The following is a 13,475-nucleotide window of genomic DNA, read 5'->3' on the forward strand; positions in this document are numbered from 1 at the left end:
AATTCAGGGGGAGAACATACTTGATAAGTTTGAACTCAGGGGGAGTTCTGAGAATTAATATTCAAGGGTAGTTGCTGAATTGATTTTAGATGTTTTGTCCAGAAAGGCAAAAAAAGGGAGATTGAAAGGAATGAATTATTCCTTGATATCTTTCCATGTTTTGAAAGATTATAATAATGTGTTTTGTCTTTCTAGGATTGATAGTTAAAATTGTGTTTTCTATCTATATGTTTGATATATTTTAAACTATGAATTGTTTTGATTTGAATTGAGATAATATAATATTCCTAGATTTAAAATATGGTTTTTTGGACTTGAAGTTTAGATCTTTTTAAATATCTTAATGGTTGAGATATTTTAAATAGAAATTGTTTTATATTGGATTATAGAATGATATATTCCTATATTTTAAAGGGCTTAAATATTTTTTTATTTACTTGATTATTTTGTAGGATATATTATGCACTTATCATAATATATCCCTATCTCCTAACTTATCTTTGTTTCCTTATCATTTTAGATTTAAGTTTGAATTAAGGAAACAAGATCAAGACTTTTTGGAGATAATTTTGGCACGCTTAAATAGAAGAAGAGCGTAGAGATTCAGCGGCTTGGAGAGAAACGAGAGAGAGAGCAGAAAAGAAAGATCTCAAGCCGTAGAAGAGAGATTTAAGCGTACAAAATAAAATAGAGAGTGGGACGACCAAGAGAGCTTTGAGCGTAGATTGTGAGAGACTTCAGCATACGCATAGAAGATCTGGAGAATCATAGAAAAGCTGAAGGACTCGTAGTAGCTTTGGTCGTTGTTTTCCGTAGATGCCTTGAAGGTTTGAGAGCATGTTGATTGAGGATTGAAGATCGAAGATTGAAAGCTTTTTGCTCTCGTGTTTTGGCATCTAGGGCCAACTCTATTCTCTTGATTTTCTTGTCTACCTTCAGTAGACTTTTAAGGAAGTTGTTTTTATTTATTCTTTATTTTTTCATATGTTTTGAGAAAATTGATTTTTTACAATAATTCACTAGTTTTAGGGTTTGTAAAACTCTTTGATTTATTTTCTAGTGAAAGTTTTGCCCTGAGGCGCTGCAAGAGTATTTTATACTCTTGCTTAAATATTTGAGTCTGATTTATTTAGTTGTTTATCTATTTTATTCATGTTTTCAAAAATTCTGATGCATGTTAATCAAGGTGTTATTGAAGATCTGAATCCGTTTGTATGTGCAACTTATTATTCTTTTAGTACTTGAGCATATTTACTCTTGAGTATTTTTACTGTTGGTTTGCTGTTACTATTCACGTTTTAATATTTACGCTGCATGTTGTGTAGAATGTTGTCAACACCTAATGACAACATCTGATTCTGATAATTTTTATGAGCCATGATATCTCTTACAGTTCTTTATATTAAATATCATTTATATCGAAATACTAGAAGAATATTAATACACTATGTTATGTAGCAGCATAATAGTTATGTTTCATGTCACACACAAACAACCACTAGTTTATAGTGAAACGTGTTTCTTTTTTAATTGAAAATTTAATGTTCATGATAAGTATATTTTAATATAATTCTTAAATAATCAAATTTATTTATTTTAAAAATAAACATTAGATGTAGTTATTTGATTAATTCATTATAGGGGTCGTGTCAGTTACTTTTTTATTATTCGTTAGAACTTTAGGTTATATCCGGATTAATACAAGAGAATTTAAATTCTTAATTCGAACCACATACAATGAATTTGAGATGTAGACTTAAATCAAATTATTCTATCCAAACATATCATAAATGAATGAAGTTCGAAAATAAAAAAATTAAGTTAAAACAAAGCTTTCATTTTCAACACACTAAAATTAACCCATTTTCCGAAAACTGTTGTATTTGCTTCCCAAATGTCTAAACTGTATTACTAAAATTTGAAGATTTTTTTTTTCTTGAGACTAAATTTCAAGAGTTTAGGTATCTAAACTTTTTAATATATTTACACAGGTATGTAAGCTGATTTTCTATATTTTTTTTTTCAAATCAATTGACCTAATATATATATAGTTAAAACTCTTTTAAGGAAAATAAACTTCATTCTGTTTATTTTCGAGATATTGTAATATACATGCACCAATCAATTTAATTATTGTTAAATTATAAAATATTACAACTTAATTAGTTCCATTAAATTAAAAAGTTTGCGTCAAGATTAGAATGTAGAGTACACGAAAGATTAGCCAGTCATGGCAATTTAATTTCAAAGCATTACCTCAAAGTTAATTCGTCAAATTAAATAAACCCCTATATTAAAATAGTGAAAAGTAGTGATCCAGTGATTCTTTAAAAAAAATATATAAATAGTGTTTGAGATAGCTTTTAGGAAGAACTTTTCAGTTTTTCCTTAATAAAATTTTATAAAATTTCAAATCTTTGTTAAGAAAAAGTTGAGAAGTGTTTTCTAGAAATTCTTTCAAACACTACCATGATATTTCGATATCGTTGATATTTAATATTTATATCATTTATATCTAAATACTTTAAGGTTGCGTTTGGATTAAAGTATATATTTCAAATCCATGGATTTCGATTATAATTTTAGTGTTAACCATGAAACATAGAAAAATCTCAAATTCATAGCTTAATTATTTATACATTACTTAGATGAATTAAAAAGAATTCTAAATCACCACTTTATTGGATGAACTTAAAATTCATCCTAACTACCATGAATTATCATATAAACATAAAAGAAGTGGATTTAATGTTTCTGTTGCTACTTTTTTAAACAACAAATATGCATTTGAAATCCATTGATTTGAAATACTTTCATCCAATCGGAGCCTAAGAATATTAATATATTATGTTAGGTCGCAGCATAATATTCGTGTTTCATATCACACAAACAACCACTAGTTTACACAATTCATATGTATCTTTTAACAAATGGAGTTAAAATTAAGAACGAGGCCACCACAACTCCACAAGAGTAATGTAAAGGACTGTAATAGTTGTTATAAAAAAGACTTCAAATTTCACACGCTTTTTATGTATGGGACCCCTCGTACGTATACAGATTTCTTGAATCAACAAATTATATATTCTACTTAGATTTTTTATCTTTCTCAAGATTGGAGCGGTGAGGAGTTGGAAATGTTGTCGAGTCTACAGACCGAAGGCGGCGGTAACGGTGGGTCGGAACTTCCCGCGGGGAGTTCAGACATTGTTGGGCAGCTGGTTTTGGATGTAAGTAAGCATACGTTCCTTTTTTTTTTAATTGCTTTTTTGGGTTTGTTCTGTTAATGATTCTCTATGTGTTTTCCCTCCCAGTTTGGTGTTTTGAGTTGGGAACTGAAATGGGGATGATTCTAAGATATCTTACAAGATGTTCGCATGTTGTACAAAACAAAAAAAAAATGTTTTTTTTATTCATATATGTTCGCCCGAATATCTTGTATAAAAACATGCGAAGAGTAATAGTAGTAGTAAGGTGTAGCATAGAATCACCACTTTGCCTGTTACTTTGACTTGTCCCTGGATTGAAGCATCTTATATAAGGATGTGGCTAGTTTTTGTACTGTTTCTTTTGTGGATACGTGTTTTTGATCAAGATAATTATGCTGGAAATATTATTGCAAATTAATGATTGTGGATATGTGTTTTTCGTGCGTCGATGTACATGATATTTCAACTAACTGAATAATAATTAGTCGAATGTAGAATTTTATTATTAGCATCAACGTTTTTAGAGGAGAGTTGTATATTGTTGGAAAAAGTTATTGAATGAATTATAATTTAAATGGGCTAGAAAGACTTATTTGAATTGTGTTGGAATAGTTTGAATTTGGTGAAATAAATTGAAGGGAAAACTTGTTTTGGTTTGTCCCACATTGGAATGTTTCTAATGTGTTTAACTCCATAAATAACCCAAGTTTGGTTTATGGGATTGGGCCCTTAGGGCACCGGATGTTTTGTAAAGGGCCAAGACGCTAATCGATGCAATAAACACACGCGAGGCGGCCGGCCGGCCGGGCCGGCGAGGCGTGGCATGGTCTTATGATCAATTATTATTTTTGAATAAATTTTGGTTAAAGAAAAAATAAATAAATCCGACCGAGCGCAGCATCATTTGAGCGAAACAGAAAGTTGGTATAATGTGGGGCGCTCGATCGGTTAAAAATTACCGACCGAGCGCGCCTTCTACAGTCCGAAAAGTTGCATCTGTTTCTGGGCTTTTTCTGTCATGGGTTGCATCCTTAGGCCATGAGACGTATTGTTTGAAGTCTTAGGCTATATATATGATCAGTTATAACGTATAACAATATAGAGGAAAACATCTGAAACACAGAAAAAAAAAACATCTGAGAAAGTAAAACATCAGAGTTTTTGTTTTCGCTGCGATTTCCTCCCTCTCTCTCAAAAAAAAGTTGTTTGCATATTTTAGTTCGCTGAAGTTCGAGATATTTTTTGTGCTGATATATCTCATTCGCAAAGTCGTTGTATCTTAGAGACGATTGTCGCCAACGTTGAGCACTTTTAACGGGCAATTTCGTCTTGCGGATAGAGAGACTCTCTCGCCTCGACTTATTCTTTGTTGCTGCTATTGATTGTCAAGTTCTTCAGAATTCGGAATACTATCCTTATAACAATCGCAAGACGAAATTTTGTATTTCTCGAATTCTGAAGATGTCTACCGTTTCATTCACTCCGCTCGCTTCCGTCCCTGCACATGGAGAAAAGCCGCCTAATTTTTTTGGTGCCGACTTTAAACGTTGGCAGCAGAAGATGCTCTTCTACCTTACCACATTGAATCTGTCTAGATTTCTAAAGGAGGATCCCCCTGTCGTCGTTGATGGTGATTCTGACACCCAAAGGAGGACCGCGGTTGATGCATGGAACCACATCGATTTTCTGTGCAGAAACTATATTCTGAATGGCCTTGATGACACTCTCTATAGTGTCTACTCCTCAGTCAAAACGGCCAAGGAACTCTGGGATTTCTTGGAGAATATATACAAAATAGAAGATGCCGGCATAAAGAAGTTTGTGGTTGGAAAATTTTTGGACTTCAAGATGGTCGACTCAAAAACTGTGATGAGTCAAGTGCAAGAGATACAAATCATCTTGCATGACTTATTGGCCGAAGGAATGGAAATCAATGAACCATTTCAAGTCGCGTCTATCATTGAGAAGTTGTCTCCGCTGTGAAAAAACTTCAAAAACTACCTTAAGCACAAACGTAAGGAGTTAAAACTTGAAGATCTTATAGTGCGACTTCGCATTGAGGAGGATAACAAAAATATCGAGGCCAAGTCACATAAAAATATGATGGAAACCGAGGCCAAAGCAAATCTGGCGGAGTCTAGTATGAGTCAAAAGAGGAAGCGCCCCCATGATGGAAAGCAAAAAGGGAAAGCGAAGAAATTCCAGAGAAATTGCTACAACTGTGGCAAACCGAATCATATGGCAAGAGACTGCCGACTTCCAAAGCAAAACAACAAAAATCAGAAACCAAGGCAAGTGGACATGGTTCAAGAAAGGTATGTACCTTTAGAAATTAATGATATTGATTTAAGTGCCATTATTTGTGAGACCAACATGGTGGATGATCCAAGAGGATGGTGGATCGATACCGACTCTACGAGCCACATTTGTGCCGAAAAATATATGTATTCCACATATGCCACCGTTGGAGAACAAAAGATGTTCATGGGAAACTCCGCAACGTCTGAAGTTGTTGGAGTAGGAAACGTGGTGTTGAAGATGACCTCGGGCAAAGAGGTGACGCTCAAGAATGTGTTGCATGTGCCAGAAATTCGGAAGAACTTAGTTTCGGGTTCTCTTTTGAGCAATGCAGGATTTAGAATGGTTTTTGAATCTGATAAATTTGTATTAACCAAATCTGGTGTATTTGTTGGTAAAGGGTACCAAGATAGTGGTCTCTTTAAATTGAATGTAATGAATGTTTCCCGCCTTGAGGCGAAGAATAAAGTTATTGGTTCTGCTTACTTGACTGAAAGTTATGATATATGGCATGAACGATTAGGACATGTTAACTTCAACATGTTGCAAAGACTTGCAAATTTAAATATAATACCTATGTTTAAAAGAAATCCACAACATAAGTGTGAGATTTGTGTTGAAGCGAAAATGGTTAAAGCTCCATTTCATACTGTCACGAGAAGTACTACGCCACTTGAATTAATACATACTGATGTATGTGATTTAAAAATGGTACAAATACGAGGTGAAAATAAGTACTTTATAACATTCATTGTTGACTGCACCAGATTTTGTTATGTATATTTATTGAAAAAAAAAGATGAAGCAATTGAAGCTTTCAAGAAATATAAGACTGAGATTGAAAATCAACAAAGTTCAAAGATTAAAATGATTCGAAGTGATCGAGGTGGAGAGTATGTGGCTTCTTTTGAAGAATTTTGCTCAACTTCGGGCATCATTCATCAAACGACAGCCCCTTACTCACCTCAATCTAATGGCGTTGCAAAACGCAAGAATCGAACATTAAAGGAAATGATGAACATGTTGTTAATAAATTCAGGCTTACCTCAATATATGTGGGGTGAAGAGATTCTCTCAGCAACTCACATTCTAAACAAGATTCCAATTAAAGGAAAAGATGAAACACCATATGAACAGTGGAAAAATCGGAAACCTTCTTACCAATACCTCAAAGTGTGAAGGTGTTTGGCTAAAGTAGAAGTACCTAAGCCAAAAAAAATAAAAATTGGGCCTAAAACGGTTGACTGCATATTTATTGGTTATGCATACAATAGTAGTGCATATCGATTCTTAGTGCATAAGTCAACAATTCCTGATGTAAATGAAGGCACAATCATGGAATCAATGAATGTTGTATTCTTTGAAAATATATTTCCTTGTAAAGAAAGGAAAAAAATAAGTTCAAACAAGAGAACTTATGAAAATACAATTGAAACTCCACAAACCAAAGAAGAACCAAGACGCAGCAAGCGTGCACGAGTTGAAAAGACGTTTGGTCCTGATTTTCTAACATACATGTTAGATAATGAACCAAAAACTCTTCAAGAGGCTTTATCAAATCCTGAGGCTCCTTTTTGGAATGAATCCATACAAAATGAAATAGATTCCATCATGCATAATCATACATGGGAGTTGGTTGATCTCCCTCCGGGAGGTAAACCTTTGGGATCCAAGTGGATTCTTAAAAGGAAATACAAAGAAGATGGATCTATAGATAAATATAAAGCTCGACTAGTGGTTCAAGGTTTTAGACAAATGAGGGATATGATTTCTTCGATACCTACTCTCCGGTTTCTAGAATAACATCCATTCGTGTTCTCATAGCTATTGCAGCATTGCATGATCTTGAGATACATCAAATGGATGTTAAAACAGTGTTTTTTAATGGAGAGTTGGAAGAAGAAATATATATAAAACAACCAAAAGGGTTTATTGTACCCGAAAAAGAAGGAAAGGTGTGTAAACTTGTCAAGTCATTGTATGGACTCAAACAAGCACCTAAACAGTGGCATCAAAAGTTTGACACTGCTATGTTGTCTAATGGTTTCACAATAAATGAATGTGACAAATGTTTCTATATTAAAGGTACAACAAATACATATGTAATTGTTTGCCTTTATGTAGATGACATGTTAATCATGGGAAGCAATCATGAATTAATTGTGAAAACCAAGAAAATGTTGAGACAACATTTTGACATGAAGGATTTGGGATTGTGTGATATTATTCTAGGGATTAAAGTTTCTAGAACATCTGCTGGAATTATGTTATCCCAAACTCATTATATAGAAAAGGTTCTTGAACGATTTAATGCCACAAATCGTCCTTCGGCTAGAACACCTATGGAATTGGGTACACATTTAGCCAAAAATAGAGGAGAACCTGTTTCACAAGTGTAATATGCAAGGGTGATAGGAAGTTTAATGTATTTAACTAACTGTACCCGTCCTGGTCTTGCATATACCGTAAATAAGCTCAGTCGATTCACAAGTAATCCAAGTGAGGATCATTGGAAAGCACTAATGAGAGTGCTTGGATATTTGAAATACACTTCGAGTTATGAACTAATGTATACAAAATATCCTGCGGTCCTAGAAGGATATTGTGATGCAAATTGGATTTTTGACACGAAAGACTTCAAGTATACGAGTGGATATGTGTTCACAATCGGTGGAGGAGCGGTGTCATGGAGATCCTCTAAACAAATGTGCATAGCTCGGTCGACTATGGAGTCCGAGTTCATTGCCCTAGATAAAGCTGGAGAAGAAGCCGAGTGACTTCGAAACTTTCTAGAAAATATTCTATGTTGGAATAAACCGGTGTCTTCCATTACGATTCATTGTGACAGTCAGTTAGCAATAGGAAGAGCACAAAGTAGTATGTACAATGGTAAATCTCGACATATTCGTCGGAGACACAATACCATAAGATAATTGATCTCGAATAGGGTTATTTCGGTTGACTATGTGAAGTCAAAGGAAAACCTTGCGGATCCGCTTACAAAAAGTATAAATAGAGATCAAATGTACAAACTAATAGGAGGAATAAGTTTAAAATCCACAGATTAAAATATTTATAGCGGTAACCCAACCTTGAGAATTGGAGATCCCAAAACCTTGGTTCAATGGGACAACTAAGTTATAAATATTCGTTTGAGTGCTTGAAATTGTTACTTGCTCATTCCTGAAATATCCAAGTATAAGTGACCTGTAAAATGTGGTGAGGTTAAGGCTTTTTTTAATGATTCCTATACCTATGAGGTGGAGTAATGCAGGATACTCTTGATAGGAGATCACCTATATAAGTGCAAAGTATTGGCCGCTTTGATTGCAACACTTATGAATCTAAGATACGGTCCATTGCCTAAATGAACACAACGTAAGAACAAAATATGTTAGAGTATTGTTATGTAAATACTATTGACTTGGTTTACACAAACGGTTGACTAGTTCAAGACATCGCGTCACTATGCAACTAGTAAATCCGATAGTATTTTACTAAGGTAGGTTCAAAGTCACAAGCTACCTATCCTGATGTGACAATAACTCAAAAAGACTTTCTAGTAAGAATGCTAATATACGTGAAATTCATTCATGTGGGGGATTTTTGAAAAAAAAGTTATTGAATGAATTATAATTTAAATGGGCTTGAAAGGCTTATTTGAATTGTGTTGGAATAGTTTGAATTTGGTGAAATAAATTGGAGAAAAAACTTGTTTTGGTTTGTCCCACATTGGAATGTTTCTAATGTGTTTAATTCCATAAATAACCCAAGTTTGGTTTATGGGATTGGGCCCTTAGAGAACCGGATGTTTTGTAAAGGGCAAGACGCTAATCGATGCAACAAACACACGCGCGGTCGGTCGGCTCGGCTCGGCTCGGCGTGGCGTGGCGTGGCGTGGGGAGGCGAGGTCTTATGAACAATTATTCTTTTTGAATAAAATTTGGTTAAAGAAAAAAAAATAAATAAATAAAATTTATTTTTTTTAGTGCGCTCGATCGGTAAGAAACTACCGACCGAGCGCAGCCCTCGTCTGTAAAACAGTAGGTTGGCCAAAAGTTGGGTGCTCGATCAATGGAAATTTACCGACCGAGCGCAGCATCGTTTGAGCGAAACAGAAATTTGGTAAAATGTGGGGCGCTCGATCGGTTAAAAATTACCGACCGAGCGCGCCCTCTACAGTCCAAAAAGTTGCATTTGTTTCTGGGCTTTTTCTGTCATGGGTTACATCCTTAGGCCATGAGACGTATTGTTTGAAGTCTTAGGCTATATATATTATCAGTTATAACGTATAACGATATAGAGAAAAACATCTGAAACGCAGAAAAAAAACATCTGAGAAAGTAAAACATCAGAGTTTTTGTTTTCGCTGCGATTTCCTCCCTATCTCTCAAAAGAAATTTGTTTGCATATTTTAGTTCGCTGAAGTTCGAGATATTTTTGTGCTGATATATCTCGTTCGCAAAGTCCTTGATCTTAGAGATGATTGCCGCCAACGTTGAGCACTTTTAACGGACAATTTCGTCTTGCGGATAGATAGACTCTCTCACCTCGACTTATTCTTTGTTGCTGTTGTTGATTGTCAAGTTCTTCAGAATTCGAAATACTATCCTTATAACATATATATCTTGATCTTTCAATCGGCCATTCAAACATAAGAATCTATGGATCGATGAAAGAACTTTTGAAGCTATGGATCTGTCGATTATTGTATCATGTAAATATATGATTTGATTATAGACTCCTAAATTTTCATGTCTTATGAACTTTTGATTCTGCGACCAGGTGGAAGAGTTCAAATCGGCAAGGGCAAGTATAGAACAGCGACTAAACCAATTTTGTGAAACTTGGATTTCAGCAAAGAACAAGAGGTGAGAAGTTATGTGTGGAATTTTGTAAGTTGGGATGAAAATAATGAAACGGTTTCCACTTTACAGGATACTTGAGGATCCAATTCCGACCCCGGAGCCGAAAAATATGGAACTCCGGTTCTCAAAGAAGATTTCTCAGTCAATCTTGACGGGTGATGAGATAAAAGCAGAAGACAACACTTGTATTGAAGTCTCTCTAATTGATAGTGCCACCGGAAACATAGTCGATGTTGGGCCGTTGCATCTGCGGGTGTTGAAATAGTTGTTCTTGGACAGGGAACTGGTGATTGGACAGGGGAAGAATTCAATGAGAAAATCATAAGAGTAGAAGGGAATAAGTTGCCTCTTCTCATGGTAAATGAGTGTCAACTACAAGGAGGCAAAGGTGTTCTGGAAAAAGTTAAGTTGAGACATTATGCAGCCGAATTAGTGAAGCCGTCGGAGTTCCGGTTAGGGGCAAGAATTGCTGAAAAGTTTGATGGGATCACTGTAAAAGAAGCAAAGACCGAATCTTTCGTCGTCAAGAGTTACCGCAACAAATGTAAGTTTCATCGGCTTTGTTCTTAAAAACATAGTTTTTAAACCATATGTCATACTTGGTTTCTTGAACAGACTTTTCAATATCTGATCTTTAGATTCCCAGAAGATTGTGATCCCCTGTCTTGAGGATAATATTTGGGTACTGAAGAACATACAACGACGCGGTAATATAGATAAGCGTCTGCAAGCCAAAGGAATCGATACGGTGGAGAAATTTCTGATCCAGCTCCTGATAAATCCTAAAGAACTGAGAAATGTAACATTTTTCACTGTCCTTATATTTCCGGGTTTTTTTTACCTGAAAGTTGCACAATGATGCATTATAATTATGTTGGCTTTATCTGCAGATTGTTGGTTTGGGGGGAGAGAAGTGGAAGGCCATTGTAAATCATGCTCGAAAATGCCAGAGTAACAGGATGTACTGCTACACAAATTCTCAGGAAACCTTGAGCGTAGTTTTCAACGTTTTCGGGAGGTTGCAAGGGCTGCATTCAGAAGGCTACTACATGGCTACCAATATGTTGTCCAAAAACAAGAAGGCATGAATCATATATAGCTCCTTCTATAAATTAAATCCGAACCAAAAGTCGTTTTTCGATCTATTGAAGCAAGTAACCATAACAAACTTTTGTGGCAGGTTGATGCAGACAAATTGTTGTCATCTGCTTTTGAGCACTGGGAAGATGTGGCGCCATTTGATGATCCGGAATCTATTCAACAGCAACTCGCGGCGTTGAAAACTTCTTTCAATCCGTCGAATCCTTGCGTTCCAGGACAATATTCTGGTACAACAACTGATGATGGAGCTTCTGAATTGGTAGATGAATCCAACAGTATCCTTGGAATCCCAAGTTCAGACACGGATTCGCTTGCACCGTTGCGACTCAGCTGAATCCGAGGCTGTCGTTCCAGGTAGTGAGCCTCCAAAGAAGTGGAAAATGCTGTTTTTCTGCATATCAAGATGGTTCTTGATCAGAAATTTGTTGAGTTCTAAAGCTAATCCCGCCCGAAAGAAGCAGAAAATTTGTTCTCACAACACAGGACATCCTATGTCGAACCATTTCGAATTTCCGCTTTTGTTATATCAGGAAATCCTCAATTCAGACACGACTGTGTTTCCTGGTAATGACGTTGGAACGACGTGGGACGATGATTTCGACATTGATAGCTTGATAAATTGGGAAATGTTAGATGGAAATGGGAGTCTATCAGCTGAATCCGAGGGTGTTGTTCCATGTTGCGACCCTCCGAGGAAGTGGAAAACGCTGTTTTTCTGCGTATCAAGATGGTTCTTGATCAGAAAAACGTTGAGTTTTGAAGCTAATCCTGCCAGAAAGAAGCGGAAAATTCATCAACTCTACTGAAGATTTGCATAATAGTATTTACTGAAATTGTTCGCTTACATTAATGGCCATGTACGAGGATTTTATGTGGCTTGTTATTTTTATGACATGGGAACCCGCAGCGATTATTTTTTGATACGCACTGGCTACTGGGTGAACCTGTGTGGCTTGTTCTTGACATTGTCTCTCTTTGTCCGCATATTCTATTGAATTTACAATTCAAGAATCCTAATCGCATAGAAGGGAAATATTCTTAATGTGTAACAAATTTGATTCATGTCTACGAACCGATTTTAGTGTTAATTTTATCCTCTCAAATAAAAATTGTTTAGTTACAAATGAATCAACACTTCTTGAGGTGTTCTTTTTTAAAACGTAGATAGATATAATTAATTTTTTGTTTAAATTTGGTAGGTAATTAACAAACAATTTTTTTTCTTTCTAATTAGGTTTTTTTAGAGGGTTTCATATATTTATATATCCATGAAATTAGTTGACTTGGTTTAGACATGCAGTGAAAAATAAATTTTGTTAAGTTGAAAAACAACACAAGAGAAAAACTATCAATTTTATCCATGATAATTGATAATGTCCAATCTCTTACAAAATTGTCCCAAGATTACGATCCGAACTGTTCGCGAGCTATTCGGAGCTCGGCTCGTGAAAAAGCTCGTTTGAGCTCGTTCATTAAGCTTATCGAGCCGAGCCCGATCTTAATTTTGAGCTCGAAAATATTCATGAGCCGAGCTTGAGCTTAAGGATGTTCGGCTCGTTAGCTCGTGAACATGTTCGTTAATAAGCTGGGAAGCTCAAGCTCGGCTCGTTTAGGTGGCTCGTTTAGTGTGTTAGCTTCGGATTTATGCTTTAATAGTAGGTTCAGTCTACATATAGTTTATTAATCGAGTTAAATGAGTTTGATTCATGCATAATTTTATTGTGCACTACAAACAAACTTGTTGTGCTTTGTCTTGTCTTCCATTTGGCGTTGGAATAACTTAATTTGATGAACGTATAGATTATACATAATTTTTCTGTTGAAACATGTCAAAACTATATCTTGTATTTAAGTTCGCGAATATGCTTATTGTTTTTAGAAATTTTGGGCGAGTTAAGCTAGGAACTTGAAAATGTGATTAACATTTATGACAATGTGTTTATTTGAATTTTGGGATAAATCGGTTTAGAATCTCGGTTTGGTGTTCAAATGAAAGTCA

At 35.3% G+C, this 13,475-nt stretch overlaps 1 protein-coding gene across 1 annotated transcript; it reads left to right on the forward strand.

The window, feature by feature from the left end:
- The first annotated feature begins 3,134 nt into the window (after window positions 1-3,134).
- On the forward strand, window positions 3,135-12,192 carry LOC140867539 (calmodulin-binding protein 60 D-like). Its single transcript, XM_073272608.1, has 5 exons — window positions 3,135-3,230; window positions 10,293-10,378; window positions 10,445-10,919; window positions 11,014-11,174; window positions 11,266-12,192. Exons 3-5 carry the CDS (start codon window positions 10,730-10,732, stop codon window positions 11,461-11,463), a joined length of 549 nt encoding a protein of 182 aa, XP_073128709.1. The 5' UTR covers window positions 3,135-3,230; window positions 10,293-10,378; window positions 10,445-10,729; the 3' UTR covers window positions 11,464-12,192.
- Window positions 12,193-13,475: the final 1,283 nt, after the last annotated feature.

This window comes from Henckelia pumila, chromosome 4 (genome assembly GCF_033568475.1).
Source record: "Henckelia pumila isolate YLH828 chromosome 4, ASM3356847v2, whole genome shotgun sequence".
Lineage (NCBI taxonomy): Eukaryota > Viridiplantae > Streptophyta > Magnoliopsida > Lamiales > Gesneriaceae > Henckelia > Henckelia pumila.

Excerpts from the sequence above, each read along its gene's own strand:
- LOC140867539 (XM_073272608.1), top strand. The coding sequence starts at position 10,730 with ATGGTAAATGAGTGTCAACTACAAGGAGGCAAAGGTGTTCTGGAAAAA. Across the intron at positions 10,920-11,013 it reads CAAGAGTTACCGCAACAAAT|ATTCCCAGAAGATTGTGATC; the intron begins GTAAGTTTCATC and ends TCTGATCTTTAG. Across the intron at positions 11,175-11,265 it reads ATCCTAAAGAACTGAGAAAT|ATTGTTGGTTTGGGGGGAGA; the intron begins GTAACATTTTTC and ends CTTTATCTGCAG.